At 44.9% G+C, this 23,111-nt stretch overlaps 1 protein-coding gene across 2 annotated transcripts; it reads left to right on the forward strand.

Annotated features, from left to right (window-relative positions):
• Positions 1-16: 16 nt before the first annotated feature.
• Positions 17-20,273, forward strand: ADIPOR1 (adiponectin receptor 1). 2 transcript variants are annotated; one of them, XM_066609269.1, is made up of 8 exons: positions 17-153; positions 4,996-5,210; positions 5,965-6,084; positions 11,058-11,229; positions 11,471-11,657; positions 12,783-12,970; positions 15,129-15,322; positions 15,510-20,273. In XM_066609269.1, the coding sequence occupies exons 2-8, from the start codon at positions 5,073-5,075 to the stop codon at positions 15,636-15,638; spliced, it is 1,128 nt and encodes a 375-aa protein (XP_066465366.1). In that variant the 5' UTR covers positions 17-153; positions 4,996-5,072; the 3' UTR covers positions 15,639-20,273. The 2 variants fall into 2 exon arrangements, with proteins under 2 accessions (XP_066465366.1, XP_066465371.1); XM_066609274.1 differs by lacking the exon at positions 17-153 and adding an exon at positions 188-269.
• The last annotated feature ends 2,838 nt before the right edge of the window (positions 20,274-23,111 follow it).

Raw genomic sequence — 23,111 nt, forward strand, 5'->3', positions numbered from 1 at the left:
CCGCCAGGACGTGTGAGAAGCCGCAACCAACGAGTCGCCACGTACAGCGCCGACAGCTCTATAGTAGGAACTGACCCGCTGACACCGGAAATGGCTGTCGGTATTTTGTCATTTCCTAGGCTGGTTGTTCCGGAGACATTAGCTGCAGCTGAGGTAAACATCTTGCTTCTTCCCGCTGTGGGGACGTCCGTGTGCCGGGGGTTGTGTACTGCATGGCCGCAGGCACGGTGTGTCCGGGTGCTGGGGACGTGTCAGTGCGGAGCGTGCAGGTTAGAGGCCGGGAACACGGCTTGTGCTGTACGTTACACGATTGGAGCGGGGCGGCCGGCGGCCTCGCACACCAGAAGCGGGGATCTGCTTGCGGGAAGCTCCGCAGTGCCCGCTGAGGTGGCGCTCCTGCAGATGCCATGTAGGAGGCTTCCCGTGTCTGGAGCCTGCAGTGATGCGTCCGCAGAGCCGCTGATGGCAGGGTAGAGCCGCCTGCTTTGCTGTTCCAGAGGCAGCAGCTAAAAAAAGTGTTTGTTTTTTTTTTAAAAAAACTTGTTTGACGTTAGGCTGCCTGCCCACGGGGGCATAGCGATATCCTGCGGCGGAGCTCCGCCAGGGAACACTGAGCCTATCTGACAGGCTCACCGCGGCAAATCGTAATTCTCCGCTGTGGCTGCTCTTTCCATCGCTGGCGGAATCGCTCATGGACGTGCAGCCTTAATGTGTACGTGTGAGAGACGTACCAACATAATGGAGACCAGGAATGAACAATGTTACCAATTGGTGAACGTAAAACAAAATGCACTAATATTCCACATGCCTGATAACCTTCCCGTGCCTAAAGCCTCATGTCCGCGGCACGCATGGATTTCCGCAGTGGATGATCTGCGAGTCACTGCGGAATTGATTTCTAATTGCATGAAATTGTGGATTTTTAAAAAAAATTTCCATGCGGATGCACTGAGGAAAATATATCCACCACCCCACCTCGCAGCCCCCTCCCTAATTGATTTTTAACCTTTGAAGCCGCAGTGGATCCACCATTGTATTTGCGGATCGCCCGCACCCATTGGCTTCTATTGAGCTCGTCCGCACGGAATCCACACTGAAATGAAGCATGCTGCGATTTGTTTTCTGCACAAAACGGTCCGCAAATCAAATCCGCAAGTCAAATTCAGTTGCGGATGCCAGTGCTTCCCTGTGGGCACTTTGAATTGCAGATCTTCAGCATGCGAGACCCGTGCGGATTCTGCAAATCAAATCCCCCTAGTGACATTGGGCCTTAGGCTAACTTCACACAGGCGAATGTGATTGGGGCGCTGCTGCTGCCGGCCCTAAGTGCAGACAATGGGAGGTCGATGTGAGCGCACGCTCAGAGATGGGATGTTCAATGATGCGGGTATGACTCCATTCAGAAGAATGGGGTTCATATTCGTGTGAGACTTGTGCTTCTTACAACATGTGAAGCCGGCCCAATAGACGTGGAGATACACACACTCATACTGTCTGTAGTGGAATGAACATATATTCCACATAAGTAGATACCCAAGGGCTAATGCCCACCAACGGATTTTTACCGCGGTTCCCCTTAAATCGGCCCAGCCCACGAGCTTACCAGCCCAATGAACAGTTGATCCAAGGAGGTCCTAGATGTTGGGACCCCACTGATTAACTATTGGTGCCTGTCCTAAGGACAGCCCCAGCAGTCTACTGGGCAGCAGGCTCTCCTGGTGAACTAGTATTGATGGCCATTGTACGGATAAGTCATCAATAGTTTACAATTGGACAACCCCTTTAATGTGGGTTTACTTGTGAATGATGCTGCGCTGACAGGTGTGGCGCTGAAATGTCAGCCTCTTCTCACCCTGTACCAATCCCCCCGAGGCTGCGGTTGTTCATAGTGGAAATGCTGCAGCTTTTCTACAGTATTTCACAGAACCGGCAGAGTGGATGAGATTTCAAGACCTCATCACAGGCTGTGGAAGAAATCCATCCGCAGTGTACATGGACCTTTGGTGAGGGGTCTTCTTCATGCATGTGGGTATGAAATGCGTGGAGTTTTCTTATATGGAGCCAGTCTGACATTGCTTTCGTCAGTTTTTGGGGAGCAGCACCTATTGCAGTTGGTTGTATTTTTTCTGTGTACCTGTTAAAATGTGCAAGTGGAACCTCCATCTAAACCCATATGTTACACACAGATTGTGGTGCATATTTTGATGCCAATCCTCACTAACATTGGCTGCATGTAAACGTAGTTTAGGGCCGGCTTCACAAGGCCAAGAAAATTGAGCAAGATTTGGGTGTTGCGAGATGCACAAATACAAAATCCATTCTTTTGAATGAGGTCATACACATTAGCGATGTTTTTCCTGCATGACAAATGGCGGCATGTTCTATCTGGCGGCGTGCTCTCGCATTACAGCCCCATTGATGATGATGGGAGGACTCTGCGATCCTCTGCCACAGCTCCGACAGCCGCGCCAGAGGATCCCTGCATTGACGCGAGGCTGTTTTCACATGAAACCGCATCTCATCCACGGGGCTTTCACATGAAGGGGGAGGAAGTATTAGGGCCCAATATCGCCCTCGCGCCTTGTGAGGTTAGCCTAAGGCCACTCTCACACAGGCCGGTTTTTACAGCGTTTGAAACGCCACACTAAATGCTGTAACACGGCTCCATTGATTTCAATGGGGCATCTCAAACGAGCGCTTGAACACCACGATTTTCGAATGCTGTCTGCTCTATTCTGGTGCGTTTCAGTGCATGGTAATGATGACGTGCGTTTAAAAAACCGCTGTCGAACGCATTTAAAAACGCGCTAAAACGCCTCCCGTGTGAGAGCAGCCTAACGGTCTCCAGAGGAGTAGCCACATGCATTGTAACAGTCCCTTCAAGAACTAGGACAACATGATGTTTACAGGGTATTCCCACAGGCGGTACCCATACCTATCGGGATAGAGGGGGTCCCATCACCACTGTTTGCGGACACACTGCTCGTTACCAAATGGCTGTCATTGGAGAGGTGGAAGTTGAGAGCCGAGCGAGCAGCACACTTCTGTAAGGGAATTAGCCAGCAAGAACTGGTGAACAGGGTCATTAGATCCCCCGACTTCCTCACCTATCAGAGATTTGTAGCATATCCTGTATATATCCCAGTTGATGTTTAAGCTGTAAATGGCCTTAATAACAGGGTATTACGGTTGTACAGAACTAATAATTTAGTTCTTAATGACTTTTTCCAGTTGGTTGTGTACCATACACGTGTCATGGATGTACTATGATCTTAGTATAATTAAAAGGGCTGTGCAGTCCTCCTGTATTTCTGCCCTTGCAGTCAAGTGACCTGGTTTTTCTGGTATAACGGCATGGGTGTACCTGCCTTATCTTGGGAGGCCCAGTTCCCATTAGCTCAAATTGTGATACATGATTCAGGATAAACCTGCCAAGTTCTTAAAGGGGTTGTCCAGGTATTGGACAACCCATTTTCAATAGGACCCCCAGAGGTAAAATAACAAACACAGATCTACTTGCCTCTCCACTGACACCGGAATCTAGCGCTGCAGCCCGCGGCGGTCCTGGAGATTCCTTTGATGGTTGATGATGTCACATGGAATCGGGTGACCACTGCAGGCAATGAGAGGCTGCAGCGTCTCTGCCCGTTCTCCTAGCATTGGCGCTCACATCCTGAGCACCATGATGCCAAGAATTTAAGAAAGTGATGCTGCAGCCTCCCATTGACTGCAGTGGTAATGCGATTTTCTGTGACATTCTGTTTATCTGTCACAACAAACCCTGGGACCACAGCGGGCTGCAGCGCTCGATCCCCGTATCCCCAGAGGGGTAAGTATCTCTCTGTTTATTATTTTACCCCAGGGGGTCCTAATGAAAAGGAGTTGTTCGGTAACTGTATTACCCCGTTTAATGTTGTTTGCCTTGTACATAGTACATGAAATAAAATAACTGTGTACAGCTTGCCAATTGTAACTATTGGATGACAGCTGCAGCTCGCAGGAGGGCACTCGGTTGCATCCTGCTCACAGGACTGCAGCGGGAACTTGATATTTGTGCTACATAAAGTCTCCTTGTAGGCCCAGTCTAAAACTACAGGCATATTGTGTCATTGAGTTCAGGACACCAAAATCTGTGTATATAAAATCAGTCACACATCTACATGCTCCTCAACAAATACATTTATCAAGTCAGATGGCATTTTGCTGTTAGGATGAATAGATGACGAATAACTTGAAGCGGACCCATAGTGTCCTCTGATCAGCAGGCCCAGCTGCTTACCCTTGCAACTGCGGCTCTACTGACAATCGGACCTCTTCTCTTCTTCTTACACCAACCTGCCTCCTAGTCCCCTGCGGCCACCTCCATTAGTTACATCCTATGGCGCTTGTAATTAGTCAAATGGGCAGTCTTGTCCGCTCACTGACGTGATCTATCGACAGTAAGTAGAAGAGACCGCTCACTAAAGTAATTGCAAGCGTCGGGAGCTGTAACTAATGAAAGCCTGTGCAGGAGAACTGGGGGATTCAAAGAAAAGATGTGTGGTAGTCATTGGGTCTTGATGGCTGCAAAGTCTTACAGCCTCCCCACTGATAGAGGACATGACAGAGGGCCTGCATGTCCTCACACTAAAACTGTCTGCATAGCTTTTATAGCGGTCTCTTCACTGATTCCAGAACACCTTTTTTCTTTGTAGGCCACCCCACCCCTGTACACTCAGACTAGTTAGTTTTGGTGCCCAATACTAGGAATTGTCAGGTAGGCAGGGTCTTTCATCAAATGTCAATAACTGAAGCGACCTTCCATTGGTGGGGACTGCCTACTTGACAGGTTGCTTGGAAAAAAAAATAGAGATGGGGTTTGGGGGCTAGAAGAAAAAAAGAAATGAGCCAGAGTTGGTGAAATTGCAATTATGTGAAAAGATTGTAGCCCCTCTTTAATCCTTGTCTATGGTAAGCCGCAGTAAGAATGAAAATGACATGTTTCTGGTTTATTAGGTGTACAGAACAGAGAACCCAAGGCAATCCGTTATTATAACGGCCATATAAATCCCCTCCCCCACCCTACAGGCCAGATGGCCACTTGTAAAGTATCGGGGCAGGAGAGTGGCTTGCCCAGCAGTACTCGGGCAGAGGCAGAAGACTTGGAGCTGACAGAATTGGGGCCTCTCTTGGAAGTAGGAAGAGAAAGAAAGGGACAGACATCAACCTGTGTAAGTATAGAACTGTATGCAATTGCCATAAAATGTATATCTTGCGTGTCTATAGGAATCCACCAAATGGTCTGATGGCTAACTTGGCCTTCACTATGTCAGAAGCCACAGGGTACAGTCCTTTAAAGCAGTTGTCTCATGAAGACCGATGGTGATCGGGGGGTCTGACTTCAGAGGTCCCCATCAGCTGCCATGACAATTGCTATGCAGCTGACACTAGTGGAAATAGTAGTATTACTTGGCAACGATTTATACATGGTTGGCTTGAGTCAGCTGGAGCAAGAAGTGACCCTATAGAAAAGGGTTAGCTTAGTAAGACATCCCCCTTAATGTGGGATAGGTGCAAAATGAAATGAGCTGCAGGTTTGTGACCATAATGTATGGTGATACTTTTTAGTATGAAAATATTCTTCTGTCCCTTAAAGGGGGAGTTGTGTTATAATTTAAAAATTGTCTTCCATCCACAGGGTAGGGGACAACTGTCGGAATGCTGGGTGTCTGACCCCTGGGACCCCCACCAATCCCTAGAACTGGGTTCCAGTGCATCCGGAAGTGAGATCACTGGCGTTCACACGTGCGCACTGCCACTCCCTCTATTTCAGTGGGACCGCTGGAGAATGCACAAGACCCAATAAGCTACTAAGTTAGATAGAATAGTTGAGCTAAACAATTGTCGCTTTTTTAGCAGAAAAGAGTCCTAGATTTCTGTGATACTAGAAATTCTGTAATGAAATAATACCGGACTCTACTATAGGGAAATGAAAACCAAGCAGCAAAAGTGACTCAAGAAGAAGAGGAGGAGGAGGTTAGAGTACTGACTCTACCGCTGCAAGCACATCATGCAATGGAGAAAATGGAAGAGTTTGTTTATAAGGTGAGGAAATTAACACTTTGCAGATTTTATTTTGTAGTTATTGGAACTTGACATGTCTAAAGGTAACATACTTGTATACTACAGTAGTGTACTCACTGAAACTTCCTTAAAGGGGTTGTCCCGCGAAAGCAAGTGGGTCTATACACTTCTGTATGGCCATATTAATGCACTTTGTAATGTACATTGTGCATTAATTATGAGCCATACAGAAGTTATCAAAAGTTATTCACTTACCTGTTCCGTTGCTGGCGTCCTCGTCTCCATGGTTGCCGTCTAATTTTCGCCGTCTAATGGCCAAATTAGACGCGCTTGCGCAGTCCGGGTCTTCTTCTCTTCTCAATGGGGCTCCGTGTAGCTCCGCCCCGTCACGTGCCGATTCCAGCTAATCAGGAGGCTGGAATCGGCAATGGACCGCACAGAAGAGCTGCGGTCCACGGAGGTAGAAGATCCCGGCGGCCATCTTCAACCGGTAAGTAAGAAGTCACCGGAGCGCGGGGATTCAGGTAAGCGCTGTGCGGTGTTCTTTTTTAACCCCTGCATCGGGGTTGTCTCGCGCCGAACGGGGGGGGGGGTTGAAAAAAAAAAAAAACGTTTCGGCGCGGGACAACCCCTTTAATGTCAATGGAAGGAAGACAACTATAGTTACACTGTAACTTGTATGAATCTCTGTTGCATTGTAGCATTACTGTCCCTCGAGGTGGAGATGTTTGCGCAACAACCACAGGAAAGGAATTCTTGCAATCACAAGTCACATGTCAATCTTTCCTTTATCAGGAAACGTTGATGTTCTCAGCAAGTGGCAGTAATGCTGCATTTTTACCTTGAATTGCAGCTGATCTCAAAGGGATATTCCCATCTCGGGACCTTACACCTTGCCCTTGCACCACCACAATCTCGTTGTGCCATTCAATTCACAGAACGCCCATAGAATGAGTTGGAATTATGTAAACAGCATAGCACTCGGCTGTTTCTGTAAAACCAACCTACCTGCGGGATGGTCGGTGCAGTGGCCAGAAAAAAGTGCGTCCAGACTCAAGTTGGGTCTCATATCAAATCAGCGTAATTTTCTTATATTGCAAATTCTAAGAATATTTCACTGCATTTGGATGTATTTCTATCTAACTTAAAGGGGTTGTCCCGCGGGAAAACGTAAATTTTTGTTTCTGCCCAGTCCCCCTGGCGAGCAAAGGGCATACAATAGCCATTTAATGTGCTTTTAAATGTCATTCTCACTCACCTGGAGCACCTTTTATGAAGTTATATAATTTTCATTTTCAAGATGGCGCCGCTGGTCTTCTCCCACAGTGAACCACGGTTGTTCTTGCACTACGTGCGTGCTCCCGATGACGTCGGTCACATGATCAAGTGACCGACGGCATAGAGGTAGGCAGGCACCTTTGCTCGTCATGCTCTGCACTTCAATGGCAAAGATCCACTGCCGATTCCAGCCACCTCATTGGCTGGTTTGCACCACGTGGTGGAGGGGGAGGAACATTATGACAGGGAGCAGAGAATGGCCGAGGGAGGAGTCAGGCCGCAGCTCGTGCGCACGGACCATCTACAAGAAGAGACGTTTTGCGCAGGTGCGACTGATAAAGCAGCCAGAAGAGGATTGTTGGTCGGTGCCAGGACAACAGAGTCGTCAACACAGGGGGGGGGGCACCCCTGTAGGTAAGTAAATAACTTCTGTATGGCACATATCTCATGCACAATGTATATTACAAAGTGCATGAATATGGCCATACAGAAGTGTATAGGTTAAGTTGTATCCGCGGGACAACCCCCTTTTAATAGGGTTATCCAGTGACAAATTGTTTTTGAATACTACATAGCCTGCTATAAAAACATGTTAAAAAAGACTTGCTTATCTCACTTGATTCTCTGACACTCCCATTCTGATGGTGTCCAGTTCCCCACTTCTTACTACTTCCTGCTGCACCAGCAGTAAAGTCCCAAAACAGGGATATGTTGTCGGGACGTCGTCGTTGCAGCAGGGAATCGGGCACTGTCTGAACAGGAGATCGGATTCTGCAAGTAAGGCCACCTGCAGATGAGCGGGTCGGATCCGGCGGCGAGAATTCTCGCCGCGGGACCCGACCTGAGCGCCTGCAGAGTCGAGCACGTACTCACCCGCGCCCGGCGGCCCCGGCTCTTTCATGTGCCGGCAGCCGGCGCATGCGCAGACCGAAGGGCGGCGGCCGGGTGAGTGACGTATCTGTGCGGGGCTCGTGCCGCGGTTTGTTTGCCGCGCGACATTTCGCGCGGCCAAACCGCGGCCTTCTGTATAGGAGTGCGTATTGTAATGCACTCCTATGCAGGCTTTGAGCGGCGGAAATCCCGCGGGAAATCCCGCCGCGGGATTTCCGCCCGTGTGCAGGCGGCCTAAGTCTTTTTTATGTTTCTACAGCAGGCCAAATTTCAATAGAATTTTTTTGCAGTGTAACCCTTTTAAAAGGGGTTTCCAGGAAAATGCTATTACTTGCCTATCCTCAGGATAGATCATCAATAGTTGATCAGCTGGGGTTTCAAGCAGGGGCCCACTATCAACGATGCAACACCCGCGTACGAAACTTGTAATTGCAGGCGTAGCTCCCACTGATTTCAATGAGACCAAGCCTGCAGTTGCAGGCCACTAAACGGGTCGAAGCAGCAGCTTCCACTCCATACCCCTGTGTGTTGTGACACATCAGCTGATCTTCCGGGGTCCCAACTGGCGGATGCCAGTCGACCAACTATGACCTATCTTCAGAATAAGTCATCAATAGTATTTCCCTGTAAAACCTCTTAAAGAGACTGCCACCTATGGTTGCCACAAATAGTATAGTTCCTATATTATACAACTGTGAAAAGTGATTAGATTTCCAAAGTTGTGTTGGGCACCATAATTACTGAATTAATTGTGAAAATAGAATCACTAGCTTCATTAAAAGACCACTCCAGCAAAAAAAATATTTTCCCTCCCTGCCCCCACACCTAATTGCCTTTCACACTCTGGAGGTCTCCTCTATGTATTCTAGCCACTTGCATAGTGCAGCCCTCTGTCTGATGCTTATTAGCCTCCATCTTAGTGTCGCGATTTTTGGGTTTCACTTTTGCATCAATCCCATGATGCATCAGCGTTTTACTGGTCTGTGTAATGTCAGCAGAGAGGCGGCTATCGCTATGTATGGCAGCGAGGGCACTGCCTATTACACTCATGCGGTCATGTGTAGTGTGGCTTTTTTTTTTTTTATCCCCTGCTCTGTTTCATAGCGGGGTTGCGTATGTATCTCCGCCCATATGCAATGTATTGTGTATGGACAGCGTTGCATACGCTACCTGTAGAAAAAAAGGCTCACACACTGCATGGTACGTGGAGAAATACAGCATGCTGTAATACTATCTCGCGCAGATCTGCACGCAGTGTTGATACGCTAATGTGAATGGATTAATGAAAGTCGATTGACTTTCATTGATTTCATTCAGCACTAGTCACGTGGTGAAAATAAGTCTGTGTCAGGGAGTCCTGACTGTGATAGGAGTGTCTGTGTCCTCTTCTAGCCAGTATCGTGGTAGTACCATGTAACAGCATAGCACAGACTAAGAAATTAACTAGTTCAGACAGTTTAACCCCAAGTAAATCTGAGCTGGTCAGAAATGGGATCACAGGACTGTCTGAGGTGAAAAGGGTCAGAAGTTCCAGATGGAAAGGAATAACTAACCAAAGTAACACTACCTCACTGAGAGGGGTAGCTACATAATGAATGAATCAACAGATAAACGTGTCTTCCCTCTTATTTTAGTATACTAGATTGACCTCATGCCCGTCAATTCCGCGTCTCTCTCTCTCTCTCCCCCCCCCCCCCCCCCCCGTCTCTCCATTGCCCATCTGGCGTGTATGTCTGTCTCATCGGGGCTTCTCTTTCTCTCTGGCGCTTCAGCCAGCAGCGACGTTCATAGTCATGCAACTGTGAGGGGGAGAGACATTGCGCGACTACGAACGTCGCTTAGTAAGGTTTATACAGCCCTGTCAGCTCCCGGCTGTGCTCCAGCCCGGAGGTAAGACACGGGGGTGGTGTGTATCTGTGTGTGTGTCTGCGTGTGTGCGTCTGTCGCTTCTTTCATAGCAGCGCTCACGCTAGCAGAGATATTCATAGTCTCCCTAGAGAGAGATGTCGTGAGACTACGAAGTCGCTTAGCAGCGCTTGAATATGCATAACAGCGCTGCTGGCTGAAGCGCTGCTATGCTTAACATGGTGAAAATTGACGGGGCCCGATTGGGTCACTGAATGTACCCGCCTCAAATTTGGGGATTTTATGGCTGTGCTCAGCATCTAAGGAATTGAATGACACCGAAATCATCCTCCTAAGGTGAGGCAGACTGGTCAAAGTGTGGTGTAAGAAAAAAAGCATGTAGGCTTATTTATATTAGATAGGCGATAAATGATATATTTGATCTTTTTTTGAATATTGCAGCCATTGTTTATTTATAAAACCTTGTATCTAGGCTTACAGCCGTACAAAAGAAATGTCATTTACCCATCCAAATTCTAATGACAATATGATGCTTTTCCTCCTCCTGAATGCACAGCAAACCTAATAATCGAGCTCTAGTCTTTTGGAAATGTTGTTTTTTTTATGTAACTAGGTAGTCTTATGAAATGTAAACTCACTGCCACAAATGTTTGTAGCAATCTGATTTAATGTCTTTTTCGGATGATACATTCTCTTTAATACAGCAACAGCCAATGAGATAACTGATGACATGTTAACAAACCTATAAAGAACTCTTGGGTGAAGTTTGCCTGGGACATGAAAGCAGGAAGTTGATATAGTAATCACCTTGGCACGCTATTAAATAGTGCAAGGTGTATTTCAAGCCCAGGCGGTTTACATAGTGTAATATTGGATTTTGCTGAATACAGCAATTACATTTGGAGTGCTGGCTATATACTGTGTTAATTTAAATCTGCCTTTCTCTACTTTTATAAAAGGTTTGGGAAGGCCGGTGGAGAGTTATTCCCTATGATGTGCTTCCCGATTGGCTTAAGGACAATGATTATCTCTTACATGGCCACCGGCCACCAATGCCTTCATTCAGAGCCTGCTTCAGGAGCATATTCAGAATACATACTGAGACAGGAAACATATGGACTCATTTACTAGGTACGTTTCTGATGAGTATGTCATGGAAGTTGTAGCTTGTAACAATCTTTTACTGAATGGTTGTTAGAGATGGCCGGATGGGAAATATGACATTTGTCCTGCTAGGCATAGCATATTTCTCTATTGAATTAGCTGTTTGGCCCAACTGTAACAAAATAACACAGCACAGAACACATTAATGCATTTAGTTTTGGGATTTTATATCTTTTCTTTGATTTTCATTTCTCCACTCTGTATACAGGTTTTGTTTTGTTCCTTTTCCTGGGGGTTTTGACGATGCTCAGACCTAACATGTACTTCATGGCTCCCCTACAAGAGAAGGTGGTTTTTGGAATGTTCTTTTTGGGGGCCGTGTTGTGTCTCAGCTTCTCCTGGCTGTTTCACACGGTGTACTGTCACTCAGAGAAAGTATCCCGCACATTCTCAAAGTAAGTATGTTCAAATCCTGTGCTCTTCAGATACTTGCATGCAATGTAATGAATCCACTTGCAAATGCAAGGTAAATGAGTCATGTAGGTGTATTGACAATGATTACAATCATACATTTGGAGATGCCAGTTTATTCTGCACTGTTAAAGTGGTATTAATATCCTGAACATTTACGGCATATCTACATGATATTCTATAAATGTTTTATAGACGTTGGTCCCACATCTGGGAACATCACCTATTGCCAGAATGGGCATACCCCATCCCAGTTTACTGCTGCAGCTACTGGCAGCCAGGACTACAGAAGCAGCTGAAGTGGCTGGTTCGATAACTCCCATAGAAGTGAATGGAAGTCACTTAAATGGCACAGCCAGCTAGGGCTTTTTTGCAAGAGAGAGACAAAGTAACTGCTATTCACTTCTATGGTAGTTAAGGAAAAGCGTTAGAACAAGTAGTTCAACTGTAACTGTAGTCGTAGCCACAACCATGGACTGTATTCCCATCTCAGTCATGCTTGGCACAGATGACAATGCTTTATTTTCTATCCAACAGTCACAAACTGATACGTTTTTCTAGTTTTTGTGTCCGTACATACATTTTGAAATTACATTGAAAATTGAGGTTCAAGAATTTAAAGGCAAATTCGATTCCAAATAATCTAAAGAAGTTCAGGTGCTTCTTTTACTGGAAATCTGGCCCAGCTGTCTTAGCTAAGGTACAAACTAATAGCTGGTCACTTAGAAAGTTCTCAGATTTACAGTAAAGGAAACATCAACAACACTGAGTATCCGTCAGGCTCTCCCAACTTCCATGGTATTCCCCCAATGTCATTCACATTTCATCACCTTCTATGATGGTGTGTGCATTATACAATAATGCCTAGATGTATTATCACATGAACTTACAGTTGTAAATGTATGTGCTATTATAAGAAGAAAAAAATTGCAATGTAGTAATCTGATTAGTGGAACGTGTTAAATCATGAGTAATATTTTACATGAATAATGTCTTCTGAGACTACAAAAATTAGCTGAAAATATTTGTTAACATTTGGAACATGGGCAGTGAAAGTAGGAGAACATTTGGTTTTTCCACAAATGTATTAACCACTTCCAATTTTTCAGGCTCGACTACTCTGGTATTGCCCTACTCATTATGGGAAGCTTTGTGCCCTGGTTGTATTACTCATTCTATTGCTCTCCTCAACCACGTCTCATATACCTGTCCATAGTCTGTGTGCTGGGCATCAGTGCAATTGTTGTAGCACAATGGGATCGCTTTGCCACGCCAAAGCATAGACCAACACGAGCAGGTAATTTTACTTCTCATCATCTGCAACAGTAGAGTTGGATTGGGAACCCAAAGTGGCCACATGTTGTCGGTGAGCGCAGACCAACAGCAAGTGGGGTGAAAACAAGTAGGCAGGGATCAGCATACCAACAGCTGCCAGCCATATTGGCGGTAGGAGGGCAGAATAATATGCCGAATCCAAAGCTTGCCGCAGCAGATTTTCTATGGAGCACAGAATGTTAGAACTGAAGATATTCACTAAGGTGCCACCTATTTTTAAGTCTGTTAAGCCTCCATGACGAAAATGAACATTATAGACTGGCTTGCCTTAAAGGGGTTTCCCGGGCACAAAATGAAAATTCTGAAAATGCAAAAATCTAGGTTAAATCAGTTTATAGTCAATTAGCAGCAACCTGTACTTTCTGTCTGCCACTCTGGCCCCTCTTGTGCATTCTGTGCACCCCTCTAATGCGCCACTTTCACAGTAAACACAGTAACAGCCTGTTCCCTACAACTTCCAGCATGCACAGAGCTTGTTTCCTGGCCAGTGCTGTAGATGCACCCACAGGTCCTGCAGCTTACTAGCACCAGTCTCCCTCTAACTGAAGCAGGCAGACAGGAGCTTCTGGCACTCTAAACTGCACATGAGCAGTACAACGCAGTGCTTCCGCTCCTGTCCTCCCATCATGCACTTCTCACAGGATATTGGAGGCTACGGATAGGAGAGGAAGTGTATATGTTTTTCAAACGGGGTCAAGGGACCTTGAAAATAAAGAAATTAGCTAGACCCGGGACAGTCAACCTATTACAAAATGACTTATTGTAATGATGTACGTTCGATTTTAAAATGTTAGTCTGTGCCCGGAATACCCTTAAGGCCTCTATGACTAACATTTATGTTATGGGTCCTGCGGCCACACGATTACCGCAAGAACTGTGTTGACTGACAACTGGACAGGATCAGAGAAAAGGCTGATCTCAGTAATTTAACGCTTTAGATGCCACGGTCAATGGCAACCATGGCATCTAGGTGGTTAGATGGAGTGCTCTCTCTTCCATCAGCCACCTGCAAATGCATTCACAGGATGACTATAGTTACCCATTGCTGCTAGAGGCTTAAAAAGGTCTCCAGTCATGCCAAAGTTGTATGCCTATTAGGCTATGCCATCATTGCCTAATAGACTGCTTTGCAGTTTTAGACTCATTGGGAATAATTCTTTGCTATACTGAGTATAACCAAGCATTTTAAAAGTGATCCCATTGTGACACCCTTAGCCTAGTGGAACTGAAATAAATGTTAGTAAAGTATATAAAAAAATGTAGACTTGCATTTCATGCATTTTCCCCTTTATACCAAGATTACCAATAGTAGCACAATATAAGGGCCATATTATACCGGCACGTCATGATCGCATTACCACCACCTAGTGACTAAATAAGACCATCATAGTATTACAGCATAAACTACTACAAAGACCGATATTACCAACGATAACACTATAGCAGGGTCAAAATATACCTGAAGTTGTGACTACATAATACAACAGTGTTGCTGGAAAAAAAAACACTATACAAAGACCAGTATCGCCCCAATACAGTGACCACTTAATGGCAGATGCCACTTCTACATAAGCCATCCGCAGACTGTAGAAGTGATTACAGTACTGTTACCTGCAGCGATGACAGGTGACGTTCTCTGTCTAGGGTCATTCGCTTTTCCTTTTCTCCCTCTGTCCGAGACCGCCCCATTTATCTGTCATAGAGCACGTTCTGTATAGCAAATACAATTACATGAAAGAAATTGGCCAGAATGTAACTTGTTCCTGATGGTTGCATCTCTGTAAAAAGACTGCAGTGTGATTGACTGCTATGTTCTGGGGTCTTCCTGTGCCAGTCTTCTCTTAAAAGACCACTGATTCATCAATTTTGTACAATAACGTGTGTTAGTGTAAATAATGTTTTACTACGCTGTGACTTCTTGTTGTGAACTCACATTGGAAAAAACAAGATACACTCTGACATGATTAGGATTCCCCCATTAGTCTTCCTCTTGTCTCTTTTTTTGTAGAGCCCTTTCATCAGGTTAATGTACAAACTACATACATATATACATATGATTCTGTGTAATATGTATTTTGCCTTGAGTAATCCATTATGCATTTTGTATCTTTTTTCTTTAGGGGTATTTCTAGGTCTTGGTCTGAGTGGCATTGTTCCTACTCTCCATTTCACTATTGCAGAGGGCTTTGTTAAAGCGACTACAGTGGGTCAGATGGGCTGGTTCTTTCTAATGGCCGTTATGTACATAACAGGAGCTGGTCTGTATGCAGCACGGATCCCTGAACGTTTCTTCCCTGGGAAGTTTGACATCTGGGTAAATATGGCTGTCTGTAAGGCTGAAATTAGATGTGGTGGAGGAGGAGATTTGTACGTTTAATATATTGCTTATTTGAACATTATGATTAGTATTAGAGAATAAGAGACATTGTAAGTTGTGGCATAAGTTTCATTGGTTGAACAAAGTACTTTACATTGACCTTGTTTTCCTATTTCTTTCCCAGTTTCAGTCTCACCAGATCTTTCACGTCCTGGTCGTAGCTGCAGCGTTTATCCACTTCTATGGTGTTTCCAACCTACAGGAGTTCCGTTACGGGCTGGAGGGTGGCTGCACAGATGACTCTCTTCTGTAATGTCTGGACATAAGTAGACTTTTATCTTTCCTCTGGAGAATTACAAGGGGAGATTAGAGAACTAAACCAATTTACAGTAGTACCCAACTGTATTTTCACAATAAGCCTAGAAGACCTCATTTATAAGGCAGTGGTCATGAATACCTCCTCATTATGGAATACAAGAGCACTTCATGCACAAGACATGCAAAGAGAAAAGCTAAGTTGTATATTGAACATTAACTCTACATTGCCTTGTGTGATGAGAGGAATGGTGCACTAGTTCTATTACTCTATAACAAGGTCTCTACTGCATCACTCTACGTTCTTTTGCCATTTGTATTCTAAATTGATCTAGAATCTGGTATAAACAAAACACTCCTATTATAATTTGAAGGTTCTTGTATCAGTGAGAGTGCCATGTTATATGAGCAAAGGAATAATGGAGCAGGAATTTTGTTTCGGTGACCTTGATTACTGTACACTTGTTCCTATTGTAGTATTTAGATCTACACTAGTGCACGCATGCCAGCATATGAAGGCTTGCGGTCTTCCTTAAGAGAGCTATCAAAATAGGTTTTAGGGTTATGTAAAACAAAGTCTAACTCCACACAAAAAACTTCAAAATTCCCATTTGACGTCACTTCGTCCTAATATCTCTTACTCTCCATGTCATACTCCTGTGACTAAAGGAAGCTAAGATGGCAGTCGTGACACTGAAGAGCTGCTGTTACTATCACTTGTGTATATTGTGGTCAGCTGTTTTTTTGGGTTTTTTTTGTTTGTTTTTTTAACCTGTACAAGTTATGCAGGTTTAAGGAATCAAAAATAGTCTGACTTGTCATTAAGAAAATCACTTCACAGCTTGGCACAGGAACGCTTAAAAGAATCGGTATAGTGTGAGGACCCTAAGGCCAGGGCCATACGGGTTGGATTTGCCGCTGTATGGATTATACAAAGAAAAAAAAATCCCTGGTCTTCAAACTCAGAGTTATGGATTTTGCTGATTTTGCAGATCCATGAGTAATCCACAACAATAAATTTTATTATTGTTTTCTGACTTCCACTTTTAAGTCCCTAGGGAAAATCTGCAGCACATTTGTGTTTAGTCTGCAACAGAAATTGGTATGTTGTGGATTCAGAATACGGCATTGCAGGTGAATTTCCATGTCGGCCATGTTTGCAACATATGGATGACATTTTGGAAAATATCATCCACTTGCCATGTACTGTAATCCACTGTGGCTTTTATGTGCGCAAATCCATATGGAAACTCAGCAGCGTTTCTGCTACATGTGAATTTATCCTTGCCAATCTTAGTTTCCTAGACCACTGAATGGGGCTTTGGAAAGTGGAATATTAGTGTTATCTAGCTGTAATTTGCATAGTATCACACATTTTCTCAAGATATTATGATAGCAGTCCTCATCCTTCATCTGAAAGTAAACCTGTCAAAAGGATTATGATGCCTGAACCACCATGTTTCAGAAAAACCTGGTTTGAAAACCTTGTTTGAAATGGGGCTTAGAGTCACAGGGGCGAGGCCAAGCTAGCTGCTTCTCGCCTGGATCACTTATGGCCCTTTTCCATGGGAATGTGAGCAATAACTATCCTATATTAACGCATGCAGTGACTGAACTAAAGTTGTTCAGTTTCTGCATGCAAAAAAAATGAAACAATGTGCCGTTCAGTCTAACAGCAGTCAATCACTTCTGAATGAATGTCTGCTTACGGTAAATAGAAGCGTACGCGGGAAGAATGCTCACTGGCCCGCTCCGCCTCCATGCCACCAGCTTTTTTTAACGATGCCAATGATACTCCTGTGTAACAAAACAGGAGCGAGCGTCACTAGGACTAGCTGCCAGGCATCGTTTGCCCAACAGCTCGTCCCATGTAAAAGACCATTAGTCTGATAAGTGTCTTCCAGTTTGTGTATATGGAGAAACCTGTCAGTTTAGGTATTCTGGGTGGTGAAAGAGGGGTAGGACTACAAGCCTGCTTTCAAGCAGATTTTCAGTGTGTATTTTTCCAAAATGCCACTGCCTTTCAGAATATAGCAGACATGGGTGCAGTTGGTGACAGGCTCTCTTTAACCTGTTAACAACTGCTGATACGCCTTTTGACGGCCTGTATTAGTGGTCTATGTGTGAAGAGAGATCGCCGGGCGACCCCTCTTCATGCAGCGCGGGCGTCAGCTGTTTATTACAGCTGACACCCGCGGGCAATAACTGCAATCGGCCATGCGACCGATCGCGGCTATTAACCCTTTAAATGCCCCGAGCGATGTCCCGTACGGGCCATCCCCCCCCACACACACAGCTTGAGATCGCAGGGAGCCATATGCGTGTCATGGCAGCCGGGGTCCTTCCGAAAGGCCCCAGGGCTGCCTTAGCAGACTGCCTATCAAGCCATCCCCGTGGCATATTAGCCTCTTACTCTCAAGCTTAGTACTATGGAGCAATTCCAGCAACCTCATTGGTTCTGATTCACAATTCCAGCAACCTCATTGGTTCTGATTCACAATTCCAGCAACCTCATTGGTTCTGATTCACAGTTCTAGCAACCTCATTGGTTCTGATTCACAATTCCAGCAACCTGATTAGTTGTTTGGGTTGTCTGATTCAACCTGATTGGTTGTTTAGGTTCCCTGATTCAACCTGACTGGTTGTTAGGGCCGAGCTTGAGAGTAACATAGATATATGCCTCCCCGTGGGGTGACTTGATAGACTGCCTGTCAGAATGCAGTATGATGTAATGCTATGGCATTGGATCAAACTGCAGCATCGCTACTGTAGTTGTGGTCCTCCGGGGGGCTAATAAACAAAAAAAAAGTAAAAATAAGATCACTAAAGTTTTATTAATTGTGAAAAAAAAGTAATAAAAGTTTAAATCACCCCCCTTTTGCTATATCCATAATAAAAAAAAATGTAAACCATAAAACAAAAATACATATTTAGTATCGCTATGTATGTAAAAGTCCAGTCTATCAAAGTAGCGCGTTATTTACCCCGCACAGTGAGCATCCGAAAAAAATGTCTCCCAGAAAAAATGCAATAAAAAACTATCAGTCGTATGCCAAAATGGTACCAACGTAAACTACAGGACAGCTCGCAAAAAATGAGCCCTTGCACAATTACGTTGACTGAAAGATAAAGTTATTGCGCGCAGAAAATGGTGGCAGAGAAGGATTCGAAAAAATAAAATGTCCTTGAAAAAGACTATACAAGTTTGGTATTGTAGCAATCGTATTGACCCATAGAATAAAGTTATGTAATTTTTGTTGTAGTTTGTGCGTCGTAGAAACAAGATGCAGTGAAAGATGGCGGAATGTCATTTTACTCCACTTAGAATTTTTTGGAACTTTTTCAGTACATTATATGGTACAATAAATAGCACCATTGAAAAATACAACCCATCCTGCAAAAAACAAGCCCTCATACAGTGACGTCGATGGATGAATAAAGGAGTTATGATTTTTTTAAAAAGGGGGAAGAGAAAACAAAAATGGCGGGGAAAAATGGGCAGCGTCACTAAGGGGTTAAAGATTGCAGCTGCATCATAATAAAGAGTGGCATGCACTCATAATGGAGAGGACTAGTCTTGTCATTAGGAGTGTGCATAAGTAATTCTATATACAAGTGGCTGCTTTGTGGGATAATGGGGATGAAGGTAGGTATGCGTGAGATCCCCACACTCAGTCCTGCAGCTCCCATGAGCCCATAACTTTAGTTTATGGAGCTCGTAGTCCCTTTAAGTCTATAGACATTGTTACACCCTGCCTAAAGTGACCCAGCAGTCCCAGACAAACCAAGATGATCACACCACTTCTCTCACAAATTGATGCTTGTTTGAGCAGTGCTGGCCAATCAGAGTGGCATGTAGTGCCTTAGACTACCAATGCACATTATGCACCAAGCAGTGTGGCCCTCTTGTGTTTGTCCAGGCCTAGAGGGTTACAGTTACAGTCCTCAAATGTAGCAGCCTATTGAAGACACATTTAGTTTTAATAATGTTTCTGTTGGAAAAGGTGGCTAAATCCAGGAGCCACCGTGTTTCTATGTTTATTTAATGTTCCATGTTTGTTGGTCAAGAACTTCACAGAAGTACAGTATATGATTGATTTTATTGATGGCCATCACTTTTATGGGCTCATGCACATGACTGAGTTACAGCTCTGTGTATTAGGTGTATATAGATAGTGCCAAGGATTTGATCCAGTGGGAAAGGCTTTCCCAATTCCAATCTTGTACTTGGCACTAAATGGTTTATGTATGGAGCTCTAATATGACCAGGTGCATGAGACCTAAATCTTGTATGCAATATTGAGGAACAGTATGCACACTGGATATCACAAGGCATCTCCATAATGCTCTTCTAAATGTAAAAAAAATATGCTACTTGATTGTGTCAAATACATTGTATGGTAGCTTTCTTTCCTAGTAATTATAGTATGTATATAGATATATGCTCAGGATTTTGTTAACTTGATGTATTTTATAATTACTTGAGATGTCCAGTGTATAAACAAAAATGCCTCCACAAGCCTCATATACTCTTTGACCCTCCTTGTCGTTCATCCTGATATTACTTTAATGCCCTAGGTATAATCGGGACTGATTCCAGCATTCATGGTGTAATTAAAGATTTGAAGGCAGATTAATTTTTTATTACTCTTTGTTTACCAGGCAGAATTGCGCTGACATTATTCTGCTCATTAGGGAAAACAGAGACCTGATAGAAAAGAAACCTTCTCTTATAGGAACAGAGCCTTGGGTTAAGACACATGGTCCGGTCAGGAAGCAATTTCTATGCAGTCAAAAACAGCATGTGGTTGAGTGCATTAGTTTTTTTTGTCACAAAGTCGCTGTGGTTGCAAAGAATTAGGGCTGTCTCACTCACACACACGCTTTGTAATTGGGTGTTTATTCAGGTTGGTTTTGCATACGTAATACACTGTACCAAAATTGCATAGGCAACCATGTTGCCGCTCACATGTATTGTGTAGATTACTCATGTAAGAAAAATTACAGCATGTTCTATCTTGGCGCGTATTATTCACGTCAAGATAGTATATGGCTATGGACAGCCTGCAGCCTATACACAATGTCATTGTGTACTAGCTGAGTGTGTATATCTCGCAGTCTGCACCTTGCAAGATACGCTCATGTGTAGTTAAAGGGGTTGTCTCGCGGCAGCATGTGGGGTTATACACTTCTCTATGGCCATATTAATGCACTTTGTAATATACATCGTGCATTAATTATGAGCCATACAGAAGTTATTCACTTACCTGCTCCGTTGCTAGCGTCCCCGTGGCCATGGATCCGTCTAAATTCGCTGGCTTCTGGCATTTTTAGACGCAGTCCGCTCTTCTCCCTGGTGAATGGGGCCGCTCGTGCCGGAGAGCTGGTCCCGCGTCGTCATCGTAGCTCCGCCCCGTCACGTGTGCCGATTCCAGCCAATCAGGAGGCTGGAATCGGCAATGGACCGCACAGAGCCCACGGTGCACCATGGGAGAAGACCCGCAGTGCATGGTGGGTGAAGATCCCGGTGGCCATCTTGGTGAAGGAAGAAGGAAGACGTCGCAGAGCGGGGATTCGGGTAAGTAATAAATTTTTTTTTTTTTAACACATCCCTTGGGGTTGTCCTGCGCCGAACGGGGGGCCTATGGAAAAAAAAAAAAAACGTTTCGGACCGAGACAACCCCTTTTAAGGCCGTGCTTACATTTAAAGACCACATTACTAGCTGTGGTGTCTAGTATAGTGTATTAATGACAATTGGTTATATTTGGATTACCTGTGCATCATTTGATACATGTGCTTCCTGCCATGTGCTGACAAAATCAATATATTACCCAAGCTGTCTGTGCCGCACATAAAATTGCCATAGAAATCCATGGAAAGTTCGTCGCTGCATGACAATTGTATCCTGTCCAGACTGTGTTAATGTGGTGGTGATACCTCCTTGTTATGGGTATTGGTTCTCTACCACTACTGCCTTTACAAGAATGATTCATAAGAATTTTCCCTTTTACCAAGCCGACTAAAACCGTTCTTTCACAATATTTAATGTAACTACTAGAGATGAGCGAGCGTACTCGTCCGAGCTTGATGCTCGTTTGAGTATTAGGGTGTTCGAGATGCTCGTTACTCGAGACGAACACCACGCGATGTTCGAGTTACTTTCACTTTCGTCTCTGAGACATTAGCGCGCTTTTCTGGCCAATAGAAAGACATGGAAGGCATTACAACTTCCTCCTGTGATGTTCCAGCCCTATACCACCCCCCTGCAGTGAGTGGCTGGGGAGATCAGGTGTCACCCGAGTATATAAATCGGCCCCTCCCGCGGCTCGCCACAGATGCATTCTGACATAGTTCAGGGACAGTGCTGCTGATGCTGCTGCTGCTATAGGGAGAGCGTTAGGAGTTATATTAGGCTTCAAGAACCTCAACGGTCCTTCTTAGGGCCACATCTGACCGTGTGCAGTACTGTTGAGGCTGCTGTGAGCAGTGTTGCACTTTTTTTTTTTTTTTTTTTTGTATATCGGGCGTGCAGAGCATTGCGTCCTCAGTCTGCAGTCATTGTACAGAGTATAGGGCCAGTACTGGTGAGGCAGGGACAGTGGTACAGGGAAAGAGATCTACAGGCTATATAGGCAGTGGGCTTTTTCAAAAAAATTGGGGAAAAATAGTATATTTGGGCTGCCTGTGACCGTCTTCAGTGTACTGCGTGTCTGCTGGGGGTAGTAGTCCTAATTAATAGGCAGCTAAGCGTTACAGCAGGCTTGACTGCTTCTGCGCTGTGGATTCCACTAGCTGAGTCATACGCACCTATGTCACAGTGCAGGCATGTGCAAAATTGTTTGCTGGCTCTGCTGTGCGTTCCGTTACATCACCGCCGTCATCCCGCCAGAGGGAAACAGTATACATAATATACGCTGCCTACAGTATCTGTCTGCTGTACCACCTCTGCATTTAAAAAAAAATAGAAGCTAAATACTTAAAGGGGTTGTCCCACGCCGAAACGGGGTTTTTTTTTTTTTTTTTTCAATAGCCCCCCCCCCGTTCAGCGCGAGACTAACCCGATGCATGTGTTAAAAAAAAAAAAAACGGATAGTACTTAGCCGAATCCCCGCGCTGCGGCGACTTCTTCCTTACCTTGCGAAGATGGCTGCCGGGATCTTCACCCACGGTGGACCGCAGGTCTTCTCCCATGGTGCACCGTGGGCTCTGTGCTTTCCATTGCCGATTCCAGCCTCCTGATTGGCTGGAATCGGCACACGTGACGGGGCGGAGCTACGAGGAGCAGCTCTCCGGCACGAGCGGCCCCATTCAGAAGGGAGAAGACCGGACTGCGCAAGCGCGTCTAATCGGGCGATTAGACGCTGAAATTAGACGGCTCCATGGCGACGGGGACGCTAGCAACGGAGCAGGTAAGTGAATAACTTCTGTTTGGCTCATATTTAATGCACGATGTATATTACAAAGTGCATT

The sequence above is a fragment of the Eleutherodactylus coqui genome, chromosome 1 (genome assembly GCF_035609145.1).
Source record: "Eleutherodactylus coqui strain aEleCoq1 chromosome 1, aEleCoq1.hap1, whole genome shotgun sequence".
In the NCBI taxonomy this organism is placed as follows: Eukaryota; Metazoa; Chordata; class Amphibia; order Anura; family Eleutherodactylidae; genus Eleutherodactylus; species Eleutherodactylus coqui.